This window comes from Pan troglodytes, chromosome 8, assembly GCF_028858775.2.
Source record: "Pan troglodytes isolate AG18354 chromosome 8, NHGRI_mPanTro3-v2.0_pri, whole genome shotgun sequence".
In the NCBI taxonomy this organism is placed as follows: Eukaryota; Metazoa; Chordata; class Mammalia; order Primates; family Hominidae; genus Pan; species Pan troglodytes.
Window position 1 is genome coordinate 110122906 of NC_072406.2, and position 26283 is coordinate 110149188.

At 49.0% G+C, this 26283-nt stretch overlaps 1 protein-coding gene across 3 annotated transcripts in view; it reads right to left on the reverse strand.

Moving 5' to 3' along the window:
• Positions 1-26283, reverse strand: part of CRTAC1 (cartilage acidic protein 1) — a 188525-nt gene that overhangs the window by 141611 nt on the left and 20631 nt on the right. For 2 of the 3 annotated variants that reach the window (XM_016919048.3, XM_016919050.4), the window contains exons 1-2: positions 23463-23635; positions 4212-4411 (exon numbers count right to left, since the gene is read on the reverse strand). In XM_016919048.3, coding sequence (XP_016774537.1) covers positions 4212-4411; positions 23463-23486 — 224 coding nt within the window. In that variant the 5' untranslated portion in view covers positions 23487-23635. Of the gene's footprint in view, positions 1-4211; positions 4412-23462; positions 23636-26283 lie in introns of those variants that run through there. The other variant, XM_054660413.1, reaches the window with a different exon arrangement.

Sequence of the window (26283 nt, forward strand, 5' to 3'; positions counted from 1 at the left end):
GTGAGTTGACAATCAGACAGATAATAAAACAGAATTAAATATAGGTTTAGGGTGGATGAAATCTAAGAGTCAAAATCAGAAATGTCAAAAAGTCCACATAGGATGAAAGGCAGGGCAGTGATCCTAGCTTTCATTGTTTGAAAAGACAGTGATCATCTGGTTTATATCTTCAAAGGCAATAGCAAAACAAAACCTAAAAGAAATGGCGTATTAAACTCTAATATGGGGGATTCAGATTAGTCAAATTGGTTCTTGACATAAGTAACTATCGAACTGGATTACAGTAGGATTGCCACGTTCGCTCGGATGGCTCAAAGTAAATGGAGCCTCCGAATACTATAGGTGTGGCCTTATTGTAAGGCAAGGGGTGGACCAAATGACCTCCCAAGGTCCTGATTTAAATATGTCTGTATAGTCCACTTTTGGTTATCCAGCCCAAAAAAGGAGACAGTGACAAATCATCCAAAGCTGAAGATAATAAAAAGTTATATTTGCCTTTGGAATGTATTTTGGTACTCAAATTAGAATGCGTCTTTCTGATGTGCTGAGAATTCGCAATGCTTCACAACAGCCACAAAGAAAGCCCGACCTGGAGCTGGGAGACTGCCCAATTTTGCCATCCTGTCTTCTGTGTAACTCTTATTCTTTGCTGGGGGTGAGCAATAAATATCATCTTTCAGAATAACATCCAGCAGCCTAAGCTTTCTCAGACAGAGGCTGCTTTGCTCAACCCTGCCCTGGAAGAAGAGACAGGGGTCTCTCTAAATGGCTGATTTCACATCAAGACCCAGGGTGGTCTAGTTCTTGTTTCCAGAGGATGACTCCAAAGTCCTATAGGACCCATATAAACAGCAAGCTAGACAAGGTTGAGACTTCTAAACCTTGTAGTCAGTGCAAATGATGGTCTAGCTTCACTAGCACAGAGGACACAAAGGCACATTTCTTGAAAGAGAAAGAGAAAAAGACTTCATTGAAGAGGAAGACGAAATGAATGCCCAGCACTTGGAAAGAAAGAAGCTGAAGGCTCAGGAGGTGCAGGAGCAATCCCCTGCACATCAAAGGACTGGCGGGATAAAGACCTGCACACAGAGCCCACATTTACGCACAGGGCTCAGGGAACTGACCTCAGCGACTGGGCCCATGGGGGCACATATCATTCCCTTTGACCTGGAAAGGATAGGGAAACTGAAAATTCTGCTACCAAACAGCTCTGCTTCTTCCCAAATAGACCCAGGCCAGCACCAGCCCTGGGGCCAAGACCTTCTCTGCTAGTTCTGTTCTTCGCAGCTGAAAGATGAATCTTGAGGAGAGCAATGCAACCTGTGCCTACTATTTCAGCATGCCTTTGAGAGAGATGCTGTGGAAAGGGGCAAAACGATAGCAAAAATAATGAAGTATGCTGTAAGAGGCTCTTTGCATCCTCCTTTAGTGGGTGTGCTTGGCCCTTCACACCCTTTCTTTCCTTCCATCTGGAACCATGGGAAAAGAGTACAAAAGAGTGGGGGGTGGGGTGGGGGGCCACCCAACGGGTCTCCTGCAACAGCCAGGGCAGAAAGAGGGAGAGCCAGACCATGAGAAGCAGAGTTGGCTGCTCATTGTAGGGGCAGGGGCTGGGGGAGGAGTGCAAGGTACTGAAATCAGAGACAGCTTTGCAGTGGAGACAGCGAGAGGCTTTCCATGCTCTGAAAAGCTTTCCATGCTCTGCAATCTGGCTAGCTCCTTCCAGATGTCCAGGTCCCAGAAGGAGAAGAAAATAGGGTGAAGACACTTTCTGTTCATATCTCAGGTCTTACTTTTTTCCATATTAACTTGAGGGAATACAAGAGTATACCATCTTCCAAGATGAAAGGAGGGCATAATAGTAGCAACTTGGGGGGCGAGGAGGAGGAGAGAAGGACGGTTGCCTTGCCATTCTCTGTCCTCTGTCAGTCCCCAGGGTCTATCAGGGGAGGCCAGGGTCACCAAGTAGGAGGCAGGGCAACCATCCAAACAGAACATCTCAGAGATGCATCAAAGTCCTTTAACCAGAGATTCTGGCAGGGTGGCACATGGCTCTGGGAGTCAGTTTGGGTATGGACTTAGTGAGGAGGGTGTCTCCCTGATTCAGAGAGCAACTGGACAGTCACAGAACTGGACACAGGCAAGGCTGATTAACTGCAACCCTGCTCAGGTCACCCCAGGTAGTCATTACAATGATTCCATTTCTCCTTTTCTGTCATATTCAGCTCTTTAGTTTTTTCCTTCTAAAAGCCCAGAACTGTACTGTCCAATTCAAATGTGGCTATTTTTAATTAAAATAAAAGAAAATTTAAAAATTCAGTTCCTTGGTCACACTAGCCATTTCACATACTCAGTAGCTACATGTGGCTGGTGGATTCCATACTGGACAGCACCAACACAGAACATTTACATCATCACAGAAAATGCTTCTGGATAGCACACCAATCTACATCTAGAAGGCCTAGAATTGAGCAACTCTACTCTTTGCAGTGTAGAAGAAATGAATAGACAAAATAAAAACTGTACTTTACAAACAATCTTTTCTATACACCATCACCACTAACCGCCATGACTACCCCGTGAGGCAGGCCGGTAGATTTCAATATGCCCATTTTACTTAGATGAGGAAAGTGGGTCTGTGTAAAGTAAATTGCATAGGGTTTATAGATACTAGGTTGGCTACGGTTAGAATTAAAACCAGGTCTTCCAATTCCAAGGTCAAAGCTTTCTACTGTTACATGCAACTGCTGCAAATAACGTTACCCGCCAGTTACTTTAGTGCTACCAAAAAAGCTCAGGCCTCCCAGAATGAGGTCGACAGGCCCCTGTAGTGTTTTTATTGATTGACTGATTTTTGAAGTGATAACGAAACTTTGTACAGTGTAGTTTGGCAGCTGTAGAGTTAGGAAGCCTTGGGGTTCAGATCCCGACTTATCAACTTACTATTTACTTAGCAGAGAGCAAGCTGCTTACTGTCTCTGAACCCCATCTGCCTTTTCTCTCAATGTGGATGACAATACATTTACTTCATAGTGCTGTTGGGGATGAAATAAAATGAGGGATGTGAAATAAGATGATGCATAGTGTCTGGCACATATTAGTGCTCAATGCACAATCTTTTTTTTTTTTTTTAGATGGAGTCTTGCTCTGTCGCCCAGGCTGGAGTGCAGTGGTGCCGTCTCGGCTTACTGCAACCTCCGCCTCCTGGGTTCAAGCAATTCTTGTGCCTCAGCCACCTGAGTAGCTGGGATTACATGCGCGCGCCACCATGCCCAGCTAATTTTTGTATTTTTAGTAGAGACGGGGTTTCACCATGTTGGCCAGGCTGGTCTTGAACTCCTGACCTCAAGTGATTCACCCATCTCGGCCTCCTAAAGTGCTGGGATTACAGGCATGAGCCACTGCACCTGGCCCTCAATGCATAATAATTATCAATGGTGATTGGCAGAAATTTACAATGCACTGTCACATGCAATAGCCTAGGAAGGCTTCAAGACAACAAGCCATTACAGTTATTCCCCTTTTTACAGTTGATATCTCTGAATCTCAGTGAGTAAGAGACTCAAGGCCATACAACTGGAACGTTTACACCTTAGGGCATGAACTCAGGCTATTTAGATTCCTAGTCTTATGCTTTTTTTGCAACCCAATGTTGGTTTTCAGGAGAGAAAGGAGCCGTGGGCAACAAGGCACGCTCAGCGGAGGTTTAGCTAACCCTCTTAATTTCCATCTTCCCCCCTCTTTGAAACGGTTAATTAATGTTTTCTTAGTCTTATGTAAAGTGCTGTGCAAAGGCAGCTTTGAGCATACCCTTCTACCACAATTGTCACCCTTAAGCCCTTCCTGTATAGAGATCCTAGAGCCCCACTGGTAAAGAAGTAATATCTGCATAATCAAGTTGGCTTAAATATGAAGAGAAGAGAGTGCCTTAAAGCAGAGCATTCCAGTTTTCTCCCTGAAAAGCCTGTGGATCAAACACCCTTCTTCCAAACTTCCTTCCATCCTGACCCACTGCAGTAGCAAAAGACAAGGTCACAGCACCCCAGAACCCCAGCTGAGGCCAGCCAAGCTGCAGCTGAGCCGCAGACAACCACAGACCTATGAGTTAGAACGTATGTTGTTGCAAGTCACTGGGGTTTGGAGTTGTTACACAGCCTTATTACAGCAAAATCTGATTAATATCTGTCACACTGAGGGTGGGAGGCACTTACCCCGCCACAACGATCTCAAAGTCCCCATCATGGTCCACGTCAGTAACTGCCACACCATAGTTGAGCTGGGTGGGATTACTGTCATAGTCAGGAGGCAGAACTGAGTTGGTGACTGCAGTGAACATGGGTTCAGCCCGCTGGGACCCCTCAGTGATGGGCAGAAACCAGAGCAGCAGCAGGAACAGTAACATCCTGGACATCTGAAACCAAAAGTGACAAATGTTACCGAAAGAACCTGTAACCAAAGCAATCCCGGAACATTAAAGTCCTGGGTAGGCCCAGAGTGCCTTTCTCCCCTGTTCATGGAGAGCTTGACAGTGCCTAGGCTGCTGGCTTTCCACAAGCCCTGCCTTCCCCTCCCCTGCCCTCCCCACCCTCATTGAAACTGCAACCTGACTCCATCATGGCTGATCACCCTTAGCCTGCTCTGCTTTTTCTTTTTCTACAGCATCTATCATTGTGTGATGTTCGGTATAATTTACTTATGATTACACTTATTATTTATTGTGTGCCTCCCTCTGCTAGAGTGTAAGCTCCACTTGGGCAAGGATCTCTGTTTTATTCACTGATATGCAGCAAGCCAAAGGTAGTTCACATAATAGGCACTTCTTTCCTTCATTTATTTCATATTTGTGGAAGGAAGGAAAGGAGGGAGGACGGGAGGGAGACGGGGAGGGAAAGGTATAAATACAAAGGCATTTCCCATACTCTGGGAGAAAGACTGGGAGAATGAAGAACCTAAAAGCTCTCAAACAATGCAGAGTTTGGGTGAGACCCTCATGAGTATCCAGATCTAGAACAATAATAGATGCAATGAAAGACTGTTCTCCTGTGGTACATACTCCAGAGGTAGCCAGGGGGAATATGTGACTTGGCAGGTTCCTCATGCCAACATCCCTCCCTAGGGCAGCTGGCCATCACCTCCAGACCAAGAAGCAGTCAGTTAGGGGAGGCGTTCCAGCAGGATCTGGCAGATAGCACATCATTCACTTGGAGAAATTAAACCATTGCGTGTGTGTTTTATTATAAATTAATTATGTATAATGCATTGTATAATTCATTATTATATCTCTAACATAACTCAGGGTGTTGCCAAGTAGCCTGGGGCCATGGGAGCCTGTGGCACACACCCAGGAGACAGATGAAAATGGCCAAGGAGGTGGAGGGATTCCACCCCCCTTGAGTGAAAGCAAGGGAGACACTTGGAACGCTGCAGATGGCACCACCCTGAGACTCTACCTGCAGGCCTAGAATCAGCACTCATGAAATGTTTTAAAGGCTCTGCTGGAAGGAGGCCCACAAAGGCTGCATGGGTCTAGTCCCAGCAGGCAAAGCGGTACTTTCCTGCCTTCAGAAGGTAGCAGACCTCTTCTAGATGGAACTTTTCCTGCTGGCTTGTCAGTGCATCTGGCAGCCAAGAGCAAGGCTGACTGAGGCTGATGTCTTAATGAAGGGAAGAGCAAGGAAGATTTGAAGACTGTCTCCCCATATGGAGACAGATGCTCCTGCCAGCAAATGAGCTCGCTGTTCAAGGACCCAGAGACCAAAATGAAGGGGCTGGGCACTGCCTTCAGAGCCAGACGTGATTCAGGAGCCTCCTGAATGCCTTGCTGGAGAGGCTGGGGAGTGACACAGGGGCAAGGCTCCAACTGCAGGGCAGAAACTGGGAAGGAGGTTCTTGTAGTGTGTTCACAGGGCACATGTGGGGTGTGGCACTACCAAACTGAGGTCATTCCAAATTACAGAGATGTCTGAACGAGACAGCATCTTCTACTGGGTTTTCTAATCACTAAAGACAAATGCATCATGAATCACTACAAGAGCTCTGCAACTTGGCAGGAACTTTGATTGGATAAAGGAAACTCATAATTGGATTAATGAGCAGCTGGGTGGGGACGGGGGAGGAAATGGGAAACTAAAGAGTATTTAATAACCAGTGTCGACATGCCGAAATGTAGCATGGATCTGAAGGTCATTGGACTTTTCAAGGGATGACCTCTATTGTAGTGAATGGCAAAGGAGTTTCAATTTGAGGGCCAAATCCAATTGACTGGCAGTGGCTGGAAAGAGTGCTGTGATCAGCTTACAACATCAGCAATGGGCATGGAAGAGAAAAGTGGCATCTAACATGTCTTTTCGAAGCTAGTTAGTTCCTCCCAGGCACCACATCTGCAATTTGGGTCACGGCCACCAGGGAGGCTGGCCCCATTCAGGTAATATGAGCCTAAAAGTTCTAATCATTAGAACCTTTCTAGTGAAGGCCCTAAGAGTCAAGAATTATGATCTAGCCTCTTTAGTTTTACTTTTTCTTTTAATTAAAGGAGACATACGAAAGAAGTAGCTGCTGTGTTATCCGTTTCCAGATAAATGACTTAAAGCAAGATGAGAAAGAAATAATGCACCCATTGGCTGACCTCTATTTTGCTTGGGTGACCTTAAAACAAGTCACAACCTCTTTGGGTCTCAGCTTTCTTCTCCAAAATAAAGGTTTGGAGTTCTCGAAAGGTCCTTTCTGGCTCTAAAATTCTACGATGAATTAAAAGATTTTTTTTTAGATGCAGACCTTCAGCAGTTTTTTCCCTCCTAAGCTGCTCCTATAAACTTCAGGCCAACCCATGTGGTTTTCCCTTCTAAGGATATTAAACATATTTTGAACAAGACAAGCTTTTCAGCAGGGTTCTACAGCAGTTGCCTCACAAGGGCCAAGGCCAGAGAGGAGCAAGCCATCATTAGTGTGGATCCTGAACTCACCCAGCATGAGTAGACCAGTGGTTGGCCTCCCCGTGAGACCAGGGAGAGAGTGGGGCAGGGAGAATAAATCCTTTACATTTCATTCCTCTGCCATGCCAAAGGCACCCAATGCACCCACCGGGCTTCTCAGTACCAGTTGAAAAGTCAGGGATAAGCAGTGGGCTGTCTTGATGGCGTATTTTTTGGGCAATGGTTATGGTGAGGAAGCTTAGAAGAAGGTCTGTAAATATAATATTTACCCTCTTTTTGAGGGGTTCAGATAAAGGAAATCATTTAAATGCTCTTCTCCACCCTGGCTACTCAGAGCAGTCGGCAGACCAGTGCATCGGCATCACTTAGGAGCTTGTTGGAAATGCAGAATCTTGGATCCCACGCCAGACTTAATAAATCAGAATCTGCATTTTAACAAGATTTCAGATTATTCCAATGCATGTTAAAATTTGAGAAACACTGCTCAATCTTGGCTGTGCATTGGAATCATCTGGGGAGCTTTAAAAAAATTCTCATGCCTGACAATAGTTTCTTGGATAAGACAGCAAAAGCACAGGCAACAAAAGAAAAAATAGCTAAAACAGACTGCATGAAAATTAAAAACTTTTGTACATCCAAGGACACTATCAAAAGAGTGAAAAGAGGACTCACAGAATGGGAGAAAATATTTGCAAATCATATATCTAACAAGGTATTAATATCCAGAATATATAAAGAACTCCTACAACTCAACAACAAAAAAACTAAACAACCTGACTCAAAACAAAGGACTTGAATAGACATTTCTCCAAAGATATAAAAATGCTCAATAAGTACATGAAACATCACTAATCATTAGGGATATGCAAATCAAAACCACAATGAGATACCATTTCACACCCATTAGGATGGCTATAATAAAAAACAAAAACAGAAAAAAAGTGTTGGTGAGGATGTAGAGAAATTGGAATCCTTGTGCACTGCTGGTGGAAATGTAAAATAATGCAGCTGCTGTGAAAAATAGTATGGCAATTCCTCAAAAAATTCCAATTAGAATTGTCATATGATCTAGCAATTCCACTTGGGCATATACACAAAAGAATTGAGAAAAGAGACATGAACAGATATTTGTATACCCATGTTCATAGAAGTATTATTCACAATAGCCAAAAGGCAGAAGCATCCCAAGTGTCCATCAACGGTTGAATGGATAAACAAAATGTGATATATGCATACAATGCAATATTATTCAGCTTTAAAAATGAAGGAATTGCTTTTATATAGGAAGAAAGAAAAAATAAAAAATAAATAAAAGGAAAGAAATTCGGACACAGAGTACAAGGTGGATAAATCTTGAAGACATTATGCTAAGTGAAATAAGCCAGTCGCAAAGGGACAAACACTGTATGTTCCACTTCTACGAGGTGCCCAGAGTAGTCAGATTCATAGAGGTAGAAAGCAGAATGGTGGTTGCCAGGGGCTGGGTATAGGGGGAAATGGGAGTTAGTGTTTAGTGGATTATGGAGTTTCCATATGGGAAGATGAAGAAGTTCTGAAGGTAGATGGTGGTGATGGTCGTACAACAATGTTAACGTACATAACATCACTAAAGTATATACTTAAATATGGTTAAAATTGCAAATTTTATGTTCTGTGTATTTCATCACAATAAAAAAATACTAATGCCTGGGTCTCATCTCAAGATATTCTGACTTAACTGGCACAGTATGTGTAGCAAGGGCACCAAATTTTTGTTGCTGTTAATATATAATCATGGGATATCAGATTTTTAAAAGCTCCCACATGATTCTAATATGTTGCAAAATTTGATGAGCAGTGTTCTATATCAGTGCTTCTCAAACTTTAATGTGTGTATGAATCACCTGGTGGTCTTGTTAGAATGCAGGTTCTGATTCAATAATTCTGCAGTGGAGCACAAGATTCTATATTTCTAACAAGCTCCCAGGTGGTGGTGGTGATATTGGTCCATAAACTACACATCGAATACCAGGTTCCATACTGTAGCTCCCAGAGTCCTGAAACCAGGCTATATACTACAGTGAAGGCATGAGATTGGTTTAAGAACATTCTCCTCTGCCTCTGGATCTAAGGAGCTGAAATCAATCCTAGGTTATGCAATCTCCAGAGCTGCCCAGGCTCAGTTTATCTTTACACACTCAAAGTGCTGGCTGTCTTCAGCTCAAGATCAAAGTACCACAATTGACAAGGAGTGACAAAGAGGGATTCTGACTCTAATTTTTATGAAGAGGTGAGAAGGGGAAAGGGTTGATGCTGCAGAGAGGGTCAGGTCAAGGAGACGAAGGACAGCTCCCATCAAAGGGCAGAGTCTAGGAAGAAGGGGTTCTGGGCAGGAATTTGCAGGCCAAGATAGAAACATATGCCACTGTGTTCCCAGAAACCATCACAGTGCCTGGTACCTAGCAGACGCTCTGTTAATATGTGTTAAGTAAGCGCGGGAATGAGTATGTCCAATTGATAACATGAATCAACAGAAACTGCTTGCAATTTGTCATAGCTGTTGAAAAACTGTTCTTCCTCTAAAGAAATGCTTCTCAAAAGGCAATGTGCTTACCAATCACCTGAGGGTCATGTTGAAAATACAGATTCGGATTCGGTAGGTGTGGGGTGGTCCCTGAGAGCCTGCATTCCCAGGAAGTTGTCAGGTGATATGAGACTCTAGGCTGGCGGCCCTGAACCCTAGCTGCCCAACAGAACCACCTTGGGTGGAGGTGTTTAGAAATATGCCACCACCCAGGTCCCTTACCCAGTTTCTGATTGAACTGGTCTGAGGTGGGAGTTTGAGTACTGTGTATTTTTAGAAGCTGCCCAGATCATGTTAATGGACAGTCTGGGCTGAGAACCACTGCCCCAGCCTTGTGGTCCCCAGATGGGAAGCTGCAATCTGATTGGAAGTGAGAAATGTTTCTGCTACCAAAATTCAACATCGGCTGGTTGAAGTCTATAAAGAAAATCTATTTATCTAGGGAGTGTCAGAGGAGGAGGGGGGATATAAAGTTTTGGGGGAAAAGCAGAGCAGGATGACTCTGCCTGAAACAGAAGAGCAGCTGGCACCCGGAGTGACCTCGCATTTTGTGTGGCTGACTCAGGGAGCCTCTTGTCACACCACTGTGAACATCTGAATCCTTGGGGAGAATGGTAGAAAGGTTAAAAATAGAATGAAAAAGTAGGTTGAACTGAACTGTTTTGTTTTCTTGAATGTTTGTGTATCAAGCACCTACTATGTATTAGAGCACTGGGAGTAGCACTCCCCGGCAGGAGTAGCACTAGAGAAGTACATAGTACACAGTACTCCATGCAGAGATGTGGAAGGTCCTAGGAGTGCAAAGATGAATAAAACCCAGTCTTTGCCTTCAAGGAGCTCTCCCAACAGTCAGCGGAGCAGCCATGTGATCTCAGGTGTAACACCCCGTGTAAAGGCAATGGGAGGCTATCCAGGTAAAGCAGCCCAGACAAGGCGAAGCTAAATATCAAAGGCAGAGGGGCACAGGGCCAGAGCGCAGGGTGCCTTGGTAAGGGATGTGGGATTCTCCTGCAGGGGAGATGTGCGGAGGGGGAAAAGAAGGGACTTCATAAGGGCCAGAGATGGGAAAACTTGTGTTTCAAGAAGAATTGTTTTTTAATAATAATTTCTTTTCTGTTTTTTGAGACAGGGTCTCACTCTGTCAACTAGGCTGGAGTGCAGTAGCATGATCATAGCTCACTGCAGTCTCAAACTCCTGGGCTCAAGCAATTGTCTCACCTCAGCCTCTCAAGTAGCCTAGGACTCCAATGGGGTGCTAACACTCCTGGCTATTTTTTTTTTTTGGTGGAGATAGGGTCTTGCTATGTTGCCCAGGCTGATCTTGAACTTCCTGGGCTCAAGCAATTCTCCCACAGTGGTCTTCCAAAGTGCTGAGATTACAGGTGTGAGCCATCGTATCTGGTAATAATTTCTTTAAAATGCTCTATAAGCAAACTTTTTGAACAATTCCCAGCAAGGTGAAGAGATAGAGAGATAAAGAGAGGCCAGGCATGGTGGCTCATGCCTGGAATCCCAGCACTTTGGGAGGCCAAGGCAGGCAGATTGCTTGAGGTCAGGAGTTCAAGAGCAGCCTGGCCAACATGGTGAAACCCCGTCTCTACTAAAAATACAACAAAATTAGCTGGGTGTGGTAAGGGGCACCGCCTGTAATCCCAGCTACTCAGGAGGCTGAGGCAGGAATTGCTTGAACCCAGGAGGCGGAGGTTGCAGCAGTGAGCCAAGATTGTGCACTGCATTCCAGTCTGGGTGACAGAGCAAGATGCCCGCAAAAAAAAAAAAAAAAAAAAAGAGAGAGAGACCAACACTGGGAGTTAGCAACCTGGCTTTGGATCTCAACCCTACCACAGCCTAGCTCATGACCTCGGGCCTATTCCTTGATCTTGTTGGTCTTTGGTGTCCTCATCTGTACCATGGGGATCATATGACCTGCCAAGGTTTCAAGGGTTAAGTGAGTGACAGGGAAGGCCTCTCCAGGGCCAGGCAGGCAGCAGCCAACTTGCACGTTCCCCTTCTTTGACGTAGAGAGCTGAAAGGTGAGATAGTCTTTAGACATTAATTGTGGGTTCCATGTAGCCAAACTCAGCTTTCTGTGGCCTCAGGACTTTCCTGAATTGGGCCTGGAAACTGGTAACCAAGCAACCTGGATTCTCTGACGTGGGGTCAGGCAGCTGTGGGGAAAGTCTTCCAGGGCAATTTTCGGGGCAAACAGTTCTTTTGCAATTATGGAAAGAGCCAAGGTCACACCCCAAGCTCTCATAAAAACAAGAAGCCTAAATATTTCCGACGTTGGCGACAAGCAGAGAATACACAGCCTTTCAGACACTTGTAGGAGGGCTGAGACATGAAAGAGAGAGGCAGCCACGGGAACACTCTGCCCCACACAGGCTGGGCCACCAGCTCCACAAAGACACCCACAAAAGAGCTCCTGGAACTCAAGCAACACTGGAGAAGAGCTAACAGGAGCTGCCCTGGGTCTTCACCTGTGACAAGACTTCTTGCAGACCCTCGATAACCCTGGCATTGTGCTAGGTGCTAGGGTCACAGCAAGAAAGCTGCTCACCATTTGCAGTACAGGGTGAGGGGTGCTGCGGAGGAGGGAGCACAGAGAGATGTAAGTTAGCTGTGGGGGGAGCTGGGAAGTGCTTCCTAGAGGGAGGGGTTGTAGCTGGACTCTGAGGATGCCATGAAGTTAGCTGGGCAAGGAGAGGCAGGAGGAGGAGCAGGAAGGAAAGCAAAACAGACAGAGAGCCGACTTTGCAAAGGTCAGGAGGACCCAGCCTTCACCCAGCCTGTCCTTCCCTATCTACAGACCCCGCCGCCTGGCTTATAAGCTAGGAGGCGGCACCCATTTCCCCACATTGCATGTTTCCAGCCAAAGGCCCTTCCATCAGACTAGAGCAGTGGTTCTCCACCACGGCGATTTTGCTGCCCTCTGGCCCTGGGGACTTATGGCAATATCTGGGGACACTTTTGGTTGTCACAACCAGGGAAGAGGTGCTTCTAGAATCTGGTGGGTAGAGGCACAGGATGCTGCTGAACATCTACAGTGCACAGGACAGCCCCCACAATTATTCAGCCCAAAATGTCAACAGTGCTGAGATGGAGAAACCATAGCTAGATTGACATTTTGGGTCTCTGTCTTTACTCTGCTCCTTTCTCCCAAGGGAGGGAGTTTGAAAGAACTAGTCAGTTTGAAAGAACTGGGATCAAAGAGCCCTCCCTGGACCTGCCTTCCTGCAAGGGCCACTCTGCCATGTGTGGAGCTTGGCCAGGCAAGCTCTGCCCTGCCCCCACCCACAGAGAAGCCTGCAGTGGGCAGGGATAAGGTGTCAGCAAGCCCCACGGGAGCCTGGCCTGCCAGGCAGCTGCCTCTGGAATAAAGGTGGCATTTCCCTCTCCACCTGCCTGAGCCCCACCTATCTTGTCCTTTCTCTTAGTTGGCCCTGAATCTGAGTCGGGGAGTGGGATGCTATTCGCTGGGCCCCTTCAAACCCCAACACTGTCACTCAGCCTGGAAATCTGGCACCATCTCTGCTGCCTCTTCATTCTTCACACCCACTGGATCCCTGAGTCAATTCTGCTTCACAAATCTCTCTCAATGCTGCTCAGTTTTTCCACCTTTCCTGCGGGGGATCTGCCCCTTTCTCACTCACCTGAACAATAGCAATACCTGCTAACTGCTTCTGTCTCTCCTCTCCCCTCCTCCCACTTCCACATGCTGTCAGAGCTCCCTTCCTAAATCTCAGAGTGGGTCATGTGGATCTTCATATGGACTCTGGACACCAGACACACAGAGAGGCACATAATTGATATTTTGCATAGCAAGTACTATACGAGGAATGGATAGTAACAATAATAATACATATCTACCACTGACCATGTGCCAGGCATTACTCTAACCCTTCACATAAGTAACCCACTTAATACACATAGTAAGCCTGTGAGAGAAGAACTACGACTGTCCGCATTTTACAGATAAGAAAACTAAGCCACAGAGAGGGTAAGTAACTTGCCCAAGGTCACACAGCTAGTACCTGGTGGATCCAGGATGTGTGTCTAAGCAAATGAGCTCCAGAATTCTTCAGCACCATACTGAATAGTTTCTCTTATGACATCAAATTTGTCTTAACCATGAGATGGGAGCACAGTGAAAGGAGCAACCACCTCTGCCTGGGGAAGCTGGGGAAGGCCTAAGAGGCAACGCCAAGCGGGCCAGAGGAACAAGGTGGAGAGAGTGTTCCAGGCTGAGGGGAGCAGGTGCATGGGAGATGTGCAGGTTTGTGTAGTGCAGTGAGGCTCTGCAGTGCAGACTCGGGGCAGGGGCAGGACACCTGGTGGGAAGGAGTGCAGCAAAGGAGGCTGGAAAAGACCTTGGAAGCCTTGTGAGTGACACAGGCCCAGTGGGCCAGGGAATGTCATGGCTGGAGTGGTGTGTTAGAAGGAATACTGTGTCAATACAGTGTGAAGAAGGTCATGAGAAAGCTGGGCTGGAAGCAAAGAAGCCAGTTAGGAGGCAAATACTGTGGCCCAAGTGAGCAAGAACACTGGAGGCCACTATTCACTCATTCATTCATTCATTCATTCAGTATTTCTTGTGCACCTACTCTATGTCAGGTACCGCTCTGGGCACTAGGAAAACAGCTGAGAACAAGATGAAGTTTTGGTAATGTATGGCATTAGCATACATTCTAATGCTTCTGTTTCTCCACCCTGTCCCCCACCCTTGTCCTCTGTATTGCCAGCCTAAGAGACAAACTCCAGACCTCTACAACTCCCTACCCCCCAGAAGGTGCCATGTTTCATGCATTTTCCCCAGCACCAAGAAAATGTAAGAAATCCTCTTCCTCCCCTCTACCTGGAGACAGCTCTAGACACTGCCTGCAGCAGCACTCATAGACAGGAGACTTGGGCTTGCTCCAGAAAAAGGCAGACAAAACCTCGGGGGACCCAGGTGAGGAAGTGCCACAGAGGCCAGTGGGCTAATGAAATGGTGTTTCTGAAAGTGAGAGGACAAATGGAATCTCCTAGCCTTATGCAGAAGTCACAGCAGGTTCTTAATAGGTACTATTAACTGCTCAGACTTCCCATTCTGTAAAATGGGAAATAATGTTTATCGGGTTGCCATGAGAATGAAATGAGGTGAATGTATGTTAAGTACTGAGCGTAATGCCTGGCATAGAGAAAGTCCACACGTGGTAGGTAACAGTACCAATAATCACACTATTACTACTAATAATAAATGTTTGTGAGATGCATGAATGCATCTCAGGTGAGGGAGTCCAGGCCTGCTCGGTGCTCCCCTTCCAGGAGTAGTTGCCAAATGCTGAATGGAATGCTCTGGGCTATGAGACTTTGAGGAATAGGTTTGCTTCTGTAACTAATTTGTCTAGGGGACCCTGATGGAGTTCTTTGACTCCTTAAATACTGCTTCCTAAGCACAGAACCCCTTAGCATGCTATGCTATACACATTAATTCTTCAAACATTGAGAAGATGCCTATGGGCCATGTTAGAAATGATGAAAAAGACGTGGTCCCTGACCTCAAGGAGCTTACAATCTACCAGGGGTGAGACACAATTCAGTGGGATAACCTCAGAGTAGAAACAGGTACAAAGTAGGCCGGGTACGGTGGCTCACACCTATAATCCCAGCACTTTGGGAGGCTGAGGCAGGCAGATCACAGGAGGTCAGGAGTTTGAGACCAGCCTGACCAACATGGAGAAACTCCAACTCTACTAAAAATACAAAATTAGCCGGGTGTGGTGGTGCATGCCTGTAATCCCAGCTACTTGGGAAGCTGAGGCAGGGGAATCACTTGAACCTGGGAGGCAGAGGTTGGGGTGAGCCGAGATCACGCCATTGCACTCTAGCCTGGGCAACAAGAGCAAAACTCCTTCTCAAAAAGAAAAAAAAGAAAGAAAGAAAGAAAAAATAAAAGAAAAAAGAGACAGGTACAAAGCCTCGACACAGGCCATAGGAGGGAGGGATTAACTAGGGATGTGGTGGGAAGGGCAGGCAGAAAAGGCTCTCTGAAGATGGTGAATTGGATTCTAGATGTTGGAGACCTATGGATCAACGATATGGATGTGAGACAGCTTGATACATGCTGTGAATGCATTTGTTGCTGCTGGAATGCAATGTCTGGGATATGGGGTGGAGGGAGAGAGAAGAGGGGAGGGTGGGGACAAGGATGGAGACACAGTCTTATGTGGGGCAGCAGCTGGGGCCTGGAGAGCCTGCTATGCCACGGTAAGGAGCCTGGAGTCACACCATGCGGGAAGTTTTGAAGTCGGGCAGAGACAGGATCAGACTTGCATTTTTGAAAGGGCATTTTAGACCTCAGGCAGCAGTGTGCAGGATGGATAGACCGTGTTTCTGAAGAGTGAGTGAGAGTATCACAGAGAGGATTTGAACATCCTGGGGCCAGGGGTGGGGTGGGGCACTGGATGACCTCCAAAGTTCTTTTCCAGGCCTAATAGTTTATGTGTCAAGTTTTTTCCCTAAATAATTTAAAATGCACTCGTGGACCCCACTATTTAAAAGGATCCTCCCAGATATATTTTTGTGATTCACTTCCTAGTTTGTCTCCAGTGGAAGTCCAAATTTCCATGCAGTCTATCAGCTTCAAGCAAAGTAAACCTGCACTGAGCTTCCCTGCAGCAGCCAGGTGGGAAGGGGGCGGGAAGGAGAGGGAAAACAGCAAAGGGAGGTAAAGAGGAAGAGAAACTCAGCCTTGCTCCAGGCTCAGAGCCAGCCACCATCTCATGGAGTGGGCCTTGCCTGGAGTCCTCAAGCGCTGCTTGATCAGGGGACCTTTGGAGGTTTACATAGTCCTTGTGCCAGCTCTGGGAAGGAGCTAGATGGAAGGCGGGTTTGGAGATCAAATCGAATACCAAGGGTCACCTCTGCCCCAGAATGGCCACCAACATTCACTTACTCATTTGTGCACCCACTGAGCACCTACTGAGCCCCTCCACATGCCAAGTGCCATGCTAGGCACTGAATTTGTGGCTGAGAACAAATGACGGTGTCTCCCTCATACTGTTTACAAGGCAGCATTTCTCCTTGAGGACTCTTATTTCCCCACCTGAAAAAAGCCTCTTTGGATATACACAGCTTCTCAGATGAGAGGTGCATGATGATGATTTCTAAGAAAGAGCCTGTTCTTAGAGACCACAGTGAAAGGGAATGTGCCACCCCTTAGAGGAAGAGACTGCCAGTGACGGAAAGAGCCTGCCACCCAGCTCCTCTGATTACAGGGACTGACCTCCAGAGGCTAAGGGACCTGCTTCAGGACACACAGAAGATTCATGGCAGGAATCTACATAGTGACGCTCCCATGTGGGAAGGGAGGGATGTCACCTCAGTCCTCTCAGGGGAGCCTCAAGTGACTTCCTACCTCCGATCCTGAGCACAAGGAGGACAAGACCAGGGTCAGACCTCATGTGAAAAACACCAACCAAGGCTGTTCCCACCAATCCTATAAGAGCTCCTCTGCCCTTCTGGGAGGGGAACTTCCAGCTCCCAGGCCTGTTCCCCTTCCTAAGAGCTGTGTTAAAATTTGCACAACATGATGCTTCCTTTAAGACAGGTCTACATCAATAGAGGGCTGGAATGCCAAAGCAGGAATCTCCACCGAGGTGGCTGCTCTCTAGGTAGGTGAAGGCTGATGTAAGGAAAGAAAGCAGTCCCTGCAGTCCCTCCTCAGGTCACCGGGACACTCCCAGGGCTCAGCAGTGATTCCCATGACCTTGTCACTGTACTTGTCCGGTGCAAACAAAGATAAGAGTAACTGGAAACAACAGAGAGGGTCATTTTATACTCTCTGCACTCTCAATTCTTCCATAGCTAATTAAAGTAATATGTCAAAATGTCCCTTGGAAGAGCTCTTTAAGAATATGTCTGTTAAATAAACAAGGTTTCACTAATTAATGACACGCCTTCCCATCCCTCGTTGAAGTTCCTTGTGGAACTTCTGGGCCAGGAGGGTTGAGCAGGAAAGGATGGAGGAGAAGTCGCCACCACCCTTTCTTGGAGGGAGGGGGCACATATCCAGCCTCTTGTCATTTGTGGAGCTATCAGTTTCTCCTCCGGATGCTGATCAGATTTCCTGGGCTGGAACCAACTTACAGGGCCAGGGTACTGGAATTTTTCCAAGAAGTAAACGCTTTGCTTCTTACAAAGTCAACATGATTTCTTTCAAGGAAAATTTTAATTTTTTTAGTGTCTAGGGTTTTTGAAGGGCAAATCTTTGGACCTTTCTCTAAAGAGAATGATTATATTATCCTTTTTTTTTTTTTTTTTTTTGCTCTAAGACCACCTCTCCACCACCACGCACACACACACACTCATAGAGAGGCATGGGGGTGGGAGAATGATTTGTCCAATATTGCACAATGAGTCAGTGGCATAGCCAGAAATACAACTATATGAACTCCCAATTCTTAATAATAGAAATATTAATATAGTCTCTATAATTTTCTATTTATTTTTGTTTTCACAGCTCACATTTAATTTTCACAACAACTCTGGGGGAATCTGGGTAAAACGGTCTCAGGAGAGAGCAGATCTGAATTGCAGACCAGCTCTGCCACTTGCTTGCAGTGTGATCCTGGCTGCTTCCCTCTCCTCTCTGGATCTCAGTGCCCTCGGCTGTGAAATGGGAGAATTGGATGAGAGTACTTCTAAAATCACTCCCACCTCTAATGTGCTGTGATTCTGTGCTGCAATGCTCCAGTCCCGGGTTTCTCAGTCTTGGTGTTAATGACATTTTGGGCCAGATGATTCCTTGCTGTGAGACGTGTTCTGTGCACTGTAGGATGTTCAGCAGCATCCCTGGCCTCTACCTAGTGGATACTAGTAGCACCCCATTCCCCAGTTGTAACAAGAAAAAATGTCTACAGACATTGCCAAATATCTGGGAGGGGGAACAAAATAACCCCTCTAGTCACCATTCAAGGATTTCGATAAGGTAAAAATCATGAGTGTTTCAGGGGAAAAACGGTCTTCCTCTCCCTTCCTTTCCCCCAACCCTTTCACACCTTTCTGCACACTTTTCAAAGACAACCTCTCAGTCCTTTGCTGCTTCTTATTTCTTAAATGCCCTAAGTGGTCTGGGGTGTGTTTGGTGTGATAATGAACCAATTGATTTCATACTTTCTCCTAAGGAAAGTTCGCAGGTTTATGTCCCCTAAGCAACCAGCCAGGCTCTCCAGAAATCCCTAGCAGAGCCCAGGCTGGCCTGGAAGCCTGTATCTGCAGCCTGCAGGAGGCTCGGTGAGCACGAATTTGTCAGCACTCTTAAATCACTAGGCTCCGAGGAAGGCTTCTCCCAGCAGAAAGATCCTTCCTTAGGAATCACTAGCTCAGGGCCCTCCATCACATTCAGAATTATCCTGGCACCCGTAAAATTTCTTTTCCCCAAGCATGGCAGAACCCCAAAGTGAAAACCCTGAGGTGGGGAAGGGAAAGAGGCAAGGAGGGAGCCCTGCCAAGAAGGCCTTGCCCATCAGCCCAGATATTGCTGTGAGAAGAGGCTGATGTGCAAACCTGGGCACTCAGGCTCACTCACTGGGAAAAAGAAGACTCCGGGGTTCCCAGTGATTCAGCAATAATATCCCCTTCCAACTGAATACCTCTTTACCTCTAGCCAAGGGCAGAGGAATACTAAAGACTGTCTCCCTCCAGCTTTGCTCCCCTACCCTCATCACATGGTTGTCAGCCTCATCATTTAGCAGAGAAGGAAACTGAGGCTTGCAGAGGTTAAGTGGTTTGTTTAAGGTCTCTAAGCCAGCAATCGGAGACCAGATTCTAAGCCTGGGTCCTTACCATTACAATGAGAGGGGGAAGGGTCAGCCATCTGGTGGGGCTCATAAAAGCCCCACTGGACAATTTCCTGTTTCTCATAGTCTAAGGCCACTTCTCAAGCTCTCTACCCACTCCCGCATTCAAACAAAAGTCCAGAGAGCTTGTACTATAACCACAATTTATATAAGTATATTCCTCTGGTCTTATCCAGAACCAGAACAAGTCTTGAGAATGCAGGCTCATTTCACCAGGTAAAGCTAGGAGCTGGTGAGATCTCAAGCACAGCCTCTTAAGACTCCAGTTTAAAGAGAGGGGCTTTTCCTCTCCGGTGGTCCACGTGATCCTGCCACCTCCCTCCTCCCGCTGAAGATGAAGCTCCAACTTCATCTTCTGTGAGCATGAGGGAGAGGAGGGGACTCAAGCATCTTCCCTGGCAACAAGCATCCCTTTCGTGAGTCTTAGGGAGAGAAGAGGATTCCGCCTCTCAGAATTCTGGCTTGGCAGCAGTGGGTTTCTTACGAGGGTAGGCTGCCGAGTCTGCTGAGGCTCCAAGGAGAACCAGGAGGAAGTCCATCCAGTGTGCAAAGAAGCCAGGTGGGGAGATAATAACAAAAGGGGGCCGGGCGCGGTGGCTCACGCCTGTAATCCCAGCACTTTGGGAGGCCGAGGCGGGCAGATCACGAGGTCAGGAGATTGAGACCACGGTGAAACCCCGTCTCTGCTAAAAATACAAAAAGTTAGCCGGGCGTAGTGGCGGGCGCCTGTAGTCCCAGCTACTCGGGAGGCTGAGGCAGGAGAATGGCGTGAACCCGGGAGGCGGAGCTTGCAGTGAGCGGAGATTGCGCCACTGCACTCCAGCCTGGGCGACAGAGCGAGATTGCGTCTCAAAAAAAAAAAAAAAAAAAAGAACAAAGGGGGCAGCCCACAGGCCATTCAGCAAACCTGTTTCCCAGAGCCCAGCTCAGATGTCGACAGCCAGGCTCTCGGAACAGAAGAAAGGGCAATGGAAATGGTAGTATCTTGCAGGTCACCTAAGAAGTCCAAACATAAGGATTTTGCAAAAATAGAATGTCCTAGCACTCTGACCTTGAGCTGGGAGCAGCAAGGGTGGGGGAAATGGGCAAATACTCTTTGGAAACTCTCCAATCCATCTATAATCTGAATCTGGGAGGTCTCACCAGCAGTGGTGTGACTGCAAGCAGAGAGACCCCACGCCAACATTCCTTGGCGCTCCAGACCTGGGTTCCAAGACCACAGTGAGGGACTTGGCACTTCTGACTCCTAAATGCACAGACAGAAACCTGGACTTGCATGGCTTTTGCTTAAAACACCACTTGGAATAATGAGACGAGATTGTAGAGGGAGGGAAAGAATAATTAGGAATTTCTATGACCTGTGTATGTCCATGACAAGAACTGTATTTTCTCCTCACCTCCTCACTCTGAAAAACAGATTCAAAATAGAATCTCCCCAACTGTATGGGATGTATTAATTTACCAAAGCCTGGTCAGTCAATAACTATGAGTGCCTACTGTATAGAGAAAGTAAGTCCATCTTTATAGTGAAGAGGAAGCAGGCCGCTGGAGTGGAAACAGCTCTGAATCGAGCAGTGGGAATCCTAGGGCCTAGTTCCATGTCTTCCACCAAATAGCCATGTGACCTTGGCTTTATCCAGCTTCAGTTTTCTCATCTGTAAATTAAATGTGCATGTGAGTGTTGGGATGGGATGGGGTTGGATGAGATGCTCTCCAAGGCTCCTTGCTTCTGGCTCTAATGTTCTGGAACTCCATGAACCCTTAAAGAGTTCAAAGAACACAGCGGCACCAAGCACAAAGGAATGATCCCCGAGAGAGGGTGGGGCTGTGTACCAGCTCTGTCTCCTTGGAATGTTGTGCTTGCACCTGCCCCATAGCACCCGAGGTCACAGGACCACCTGAAGCCCAGGAAGCATGTGGTAGAAGGATTCCAATTACGATGGTGGTGGTTGAAGGCTGTAGCCTGAGCTGCCTTAAAGCATTAAGTTGCTACAGCCAGTGAAGGGCAAGAAGTGAGAAAGTCAGTGGTCCTGAGCTAGGTACCTTTGGCGCCCCCTACTGGACACCAAGGAGTCTGCTCCACCTTTAGGCTTCCACCGCCTCAGCACGGAAGCAAGGGAGCGCTTGAGCATGAGAGGCTGTCACAAGCTGTTTAGTAGGACTGCCTTCCCGGTTGGTGGTATTCTTTCTATAAAAGTCTATTGCACTCCCTAGAATTACACAGGCCATTGGTCCACACATTCACAGGGGCAGCCCTGCGCAGCCATAGGACGTCTTAACCAAACATCAAGGTGCCAAGGAATAAACACCAGGGTTCAGAACACCAGGTGCAGCCCAGATGGAGAAGGGAAGAAAGAGCAACAAGCAGGTATTTCGCTGCACAAATCCCCAGTGGAGAGAAGGTCTTGGGAAATGCAGCAGAAAAATGTTGACTGCAGCAGACAATGATGGAGCTGGGGGTTGGGATATGGATTGATAGCACCCATAAAATATCTCCAGGCTGAAGCAGGTACCCTAGGAGTTTGAACATCCACCTACATTCAGGGATGGGATAAGGTGGAGGATTCAGGCTCAAATGAGCAGCCACAGAGCAGGTTCCCCAGACTCCCTACACACCGTTTCGACCTTTTCCAGAGTCCATTAGTACCCACCGGAAATGGGAATGTTCTAATTGTGGTCCTCTGTGCCATCATGAAGACCCTCAACTCCCTTCATTACCTCTTAAATTGACTTTAGGACCTACTGCCAGAAGGATGTTCTTAACCAAGTCAGAGAGAGAGAGAGAACATTTTCTCAAGAACCATGCTGGAACAGCCACCATGTTCCCACTTTTCCAGCCTCCACCTCTCTCCCATGGCTGAGGGTGAGGTACTCTGTGACTCTCAATGAGCTCTAATTCAGTCTTGGACATCTCCAGCCCCAAGTCGTCTGGGTTCCAAATCTCCGTCAATCGCTTATCTCTTCCCACATGAGTTCTCCTCTGACTCAAGAAAATACTATAGAACTGTCCCCTGTCCTGGGACCCTCTTCCCTTCTTTTCCACTTGGCTTCACGTGGAAAGTCCTGCACCCATCCCAGAAGACACCTCAAGTGCAACTCAAGAATGTGTCCTGTCAGGAGAACGAAAGCATCTCCTGGGATGTGCAGAAGCCACACTGGGTGCACCCACCACCACCACCAGCAGCAGCAGCAGCAGCAGCGGCGGCGGCAGCAGCAATATTCATTAGTCATTCCCGGAGGAAGCCCCCCCAGCTCTCAACCCTAGGAGAATTTCCCCGCCACTCTGGGAGGCTTCCATCCAGGCTGGGATGACTTTGGATTCTTGAGTTGCTTTCTGCAGAAGCGGGACTAACCAGGGCTCCCAACTACTGTACTGCAAAGAAGCGCGCTGCATTGCTGGGCATGCCCCCAAGCCCGGCCTGGCTGCCCCATCAAAGCCTCCAAGTGCCCCCACGGGGTCGAGGAGGACTCAGGGTTCCCCTGGAATGCCTGAAGCCGGCTTGCCTCAGGCAGCCTGAAGGGAAGACCACACCTCGTCCAGCATAAGGCGGCTAGCAGCTACGCCGCGCGCGGGGCTGGCTCCCGGAGCTCTCTGCCACCCAGCGCTGTGCCCGGGAACTCGGCTTCCCAGGGGAGGAAGAGCCAGCCCGCGGGGCTCTTCCCCAGCCTGGAAGCGTAGGCACTCGGCCGAGGCCAGTGGCTTCCCCGGCCCGGGTCTCAGCCTGGCTGACTGGGAGACTCTTCCGATAGCCCGGCACATCCCTCCTCACCCGCTCCGCCCCCTCCAGGCCCCAGAGGCCCCCTCCCCTGACAGCTGACCTCCAGTGCGCCCCCAACACTTTCTCTGCCAGCTGCGGGCTGTCGCCCCCACACCTCGGCTCCCACCTCTCCGCCACCTCCAACCCGGCCGCCGCCTCACCCCCAGCCCGCGGGGGAGGCTCCGCGCGCCAATCGAGTCCAGCGCCTCCCAGCAAGTTAGGAGCGAAGCCGCCGCCTTCGCGGTCCCCGTCTTCCCGGGTTCCCGGGCGGCGTCCCCGCCACCCTTGCGGGCGGATCCGGGGGCGCGCGCAGAGCTGGAGAAACTTTCTCCGCCTTAGGGTGGGGGGCACCGGTGCAGATACTCACGCCGGGGTCAGCGCTCGGAGCCATCCTCCCGCTCTCGGCCCCGCCGCCTAGGGGCGTGGGAAGCGGGCGCTCGCTGCCGCCTCTGCCGCCGGCGCCGCCGCCTGCTTGCTCTCAGCCCCGGTCCCGGGCTGGCCTCGAGCCTCCCGCCCCGACGCCGCGCGCTCGCTTTATACAACTCCACTCGAGCGCGCCCGGTCTTATGTAAAGGCTGGCGGAGGCCCGCAGCCAATGGCGCGGCAGCTGGAGCCGGGGGCCCGGGGTGGGGGGCGCCGGCGCGGCCAATCGCGGCCCGGAGAGCCCCCAGAGCCGGGCTGGGGGAGGGAGCGCCTCCCCGCGCTGATTTAGGAGCCGGGATTGCGGTGGCAGCAGCCGGCAGCCAGGCTGGCCCGGCGCGGCGCGGCGGCCACTGGGGTGGGCGGCGGCGAAGGCGGCGGCGAGGGCGGGCGCCCCCCGCGCCCCGCCACTGCGTCGCGTAACCTTCAGGCGGCAGCGAGGCCTGGCGAGGAGGGGAGAGGGCGCCTGGCTGGGCGCTGGGGGCCCCAGGCCGGAGGGAAGCGAGGGTCCCTCGGGAGGCAGCGCAGGGAAGGAACGCGAAGGGGGAGGGGAGGGCGGCGAGCCCCAGGACCCCGCGGCCACCCATGCGCGCAGGACCGAGGGTGGAGGCGGGAGCGGCGGCACTGCCTTCCCATTTCCCCCCAGGATAGCGATCTGGCGTCGCCGGGCCGGGCCAAAGCGGCCGAGCGAGCCGCGCTGATGGCGAGATTTCGACTACGGAGCTAGCGCCGAGCCGATCTTTATCCAGCCTGGGGACGTGTCCGAGCACCTCCCGGGGACTGCTCAGTATGGAGAGCAGGGCTCCGCGACGGCCCCCGCAGGCGGGGAGCGGGCGAGCGCAGCTCGGAGATCAGGCGCGCAGAGGCCCAGGCGGCTGCGGGCAGCGCCGCTTCTACCCCACCCCCTGTCCCCACCAGCAGTGCCCCCACCCCGTCCCACCTAGTCCCTACCCCAGCAGTGGCCGAGTCGGGCCTGGCCCACCCGCTCCTGCCGCCTGCGTCCTACTAGCCTCCCTCACCGCTTTGATCACAGGTACTGCCCGCCTCTCCTCGCCCCCAACCCGCTGCCTTGGTGGTGGTGGGGGGATGGTTTCTGCCTCTCTGGACCAGGGGAATGGGGGTGCTAAGCGCCAGAAAAACACACTTGATCAGCAATGCTCAAAATACCCCTGTTCAGGCAGGAAACTGGCCTTGGTGGGTCACACTCTGAAGGCAAATCCTTTTTTTACGCCTAGAATAGAGCCTGGCACATAGTAGGCGCTCAGTGTTTATTGAATGAATTCTGAGCTTCCATGAGTGAGGTCTTTGGGTTTCTGAAAGCCAGGTAAAGGGGCCACAGAAGAGAAAGACTTGGGAATCCACCATCGGAGAGGGAAGGAGCTAGGACTGTTTTCCCATCCGTTGACGCTTTTGTGACCATCACCCACTAGTCTGGCTTCTGGGCCCTTGACTCTTAGAATGATTTGAATGTGTTCTTTTATAGAGGGCCACACATCCAGCCTCTGGCCCCTGTTATCCACAGATTTTGAGCAGAACTATCAGGACCTAGTCTGGGCTCTGTTTTCAGGTCTCTGTGATCTTCCTCTGAAAAGAAATAGCTAGGCACAGACAAACTTTCTGGCTTTTTGAGCCCCCATCAAGCCTGTAAGGTTGTGGGCCCCTTTGAAAATCTGGCAAAAATTACTGAATCATTTTTCTAGAAAAGTATACAAACACACACATTTACACACACACACACACACACACACCTTGAGTATACTTTCAGGATCATTAGGAACCCTGAGTCTCTTGGGGCTCTGTCCAATGTCAACCTGTTTCTTCAGGGGTCTAGGACAGTAGTTTATAATCACCCTCCTTTTGGGGATCACAGACCCTTTAGAACCTTTCAAGAATCTCATAAATGTTATGGATCTGTTGCCTATAAAAATGCTCACTCACATACACACATGTTGACATGCAACTTTAGGAGGGTTCGTGGATCATTAAAACTTAATCTAGGGCCCTGATTAAGAACCTTCATCTATCGGCAAATAGACTCTGCCCCCAAGGCCATATCTGATCCCCAGCTCTCTGCATAAGGAGTCCAGTTGGCTCTGCACCCTGCTGGAACATGCCACCACCTTGTTCTGAGGGCATCTGAGTCATCTGGCCAAGGCTCTGGCACCTGAGAGACTGTCTCCACACTTTCTCTGCATCTTGGTCCCCGCCACCCTCTTAATGTGGAAATAAGTTGCAGGTTGTCATATTCTGTCTGATCTATGAGCATTCCTTAGCCAGAAACTCCAACTCAGGGAGACAGCAAGTGACTGGTAATTAACCAGTTTCACTCAATCCCAAACATCTGAGCACACCTTTCTTGGTTTTTGTTCTCACCTCTCTCTTCTCCGGTGAAGCTGTGCACAGCAGCCCTCAGCTGTAGCGCCTCACCTCACCCAGACCCGACAGATTTAGTAACCAGCACGGTAATTATCAGCATTAGCCAACCAGATGTGAATAGGTGCTCTGTGCAAAATAACTCTGTAATAATCTCACACTTTCCTGCAGCTAGCCAGGTAAGGTTACAACAGACCAAAGGTGCTAGGGAAGGACAGAAAAATGCAGGAAATGATGGAGATGTTCCAGCCAGGAAGTGCTCCAGGGAATACAATCTGGCTTCAGCACTTGAACTTGTGAGGGTTTAGCCCAGTGGGCCAGGCAGTCCTGGTTGGAAAATTTCTCATTTCTCTGATGTCCTCGATGTCCATTTGCTCAGTTCATGTCAGTGTCTG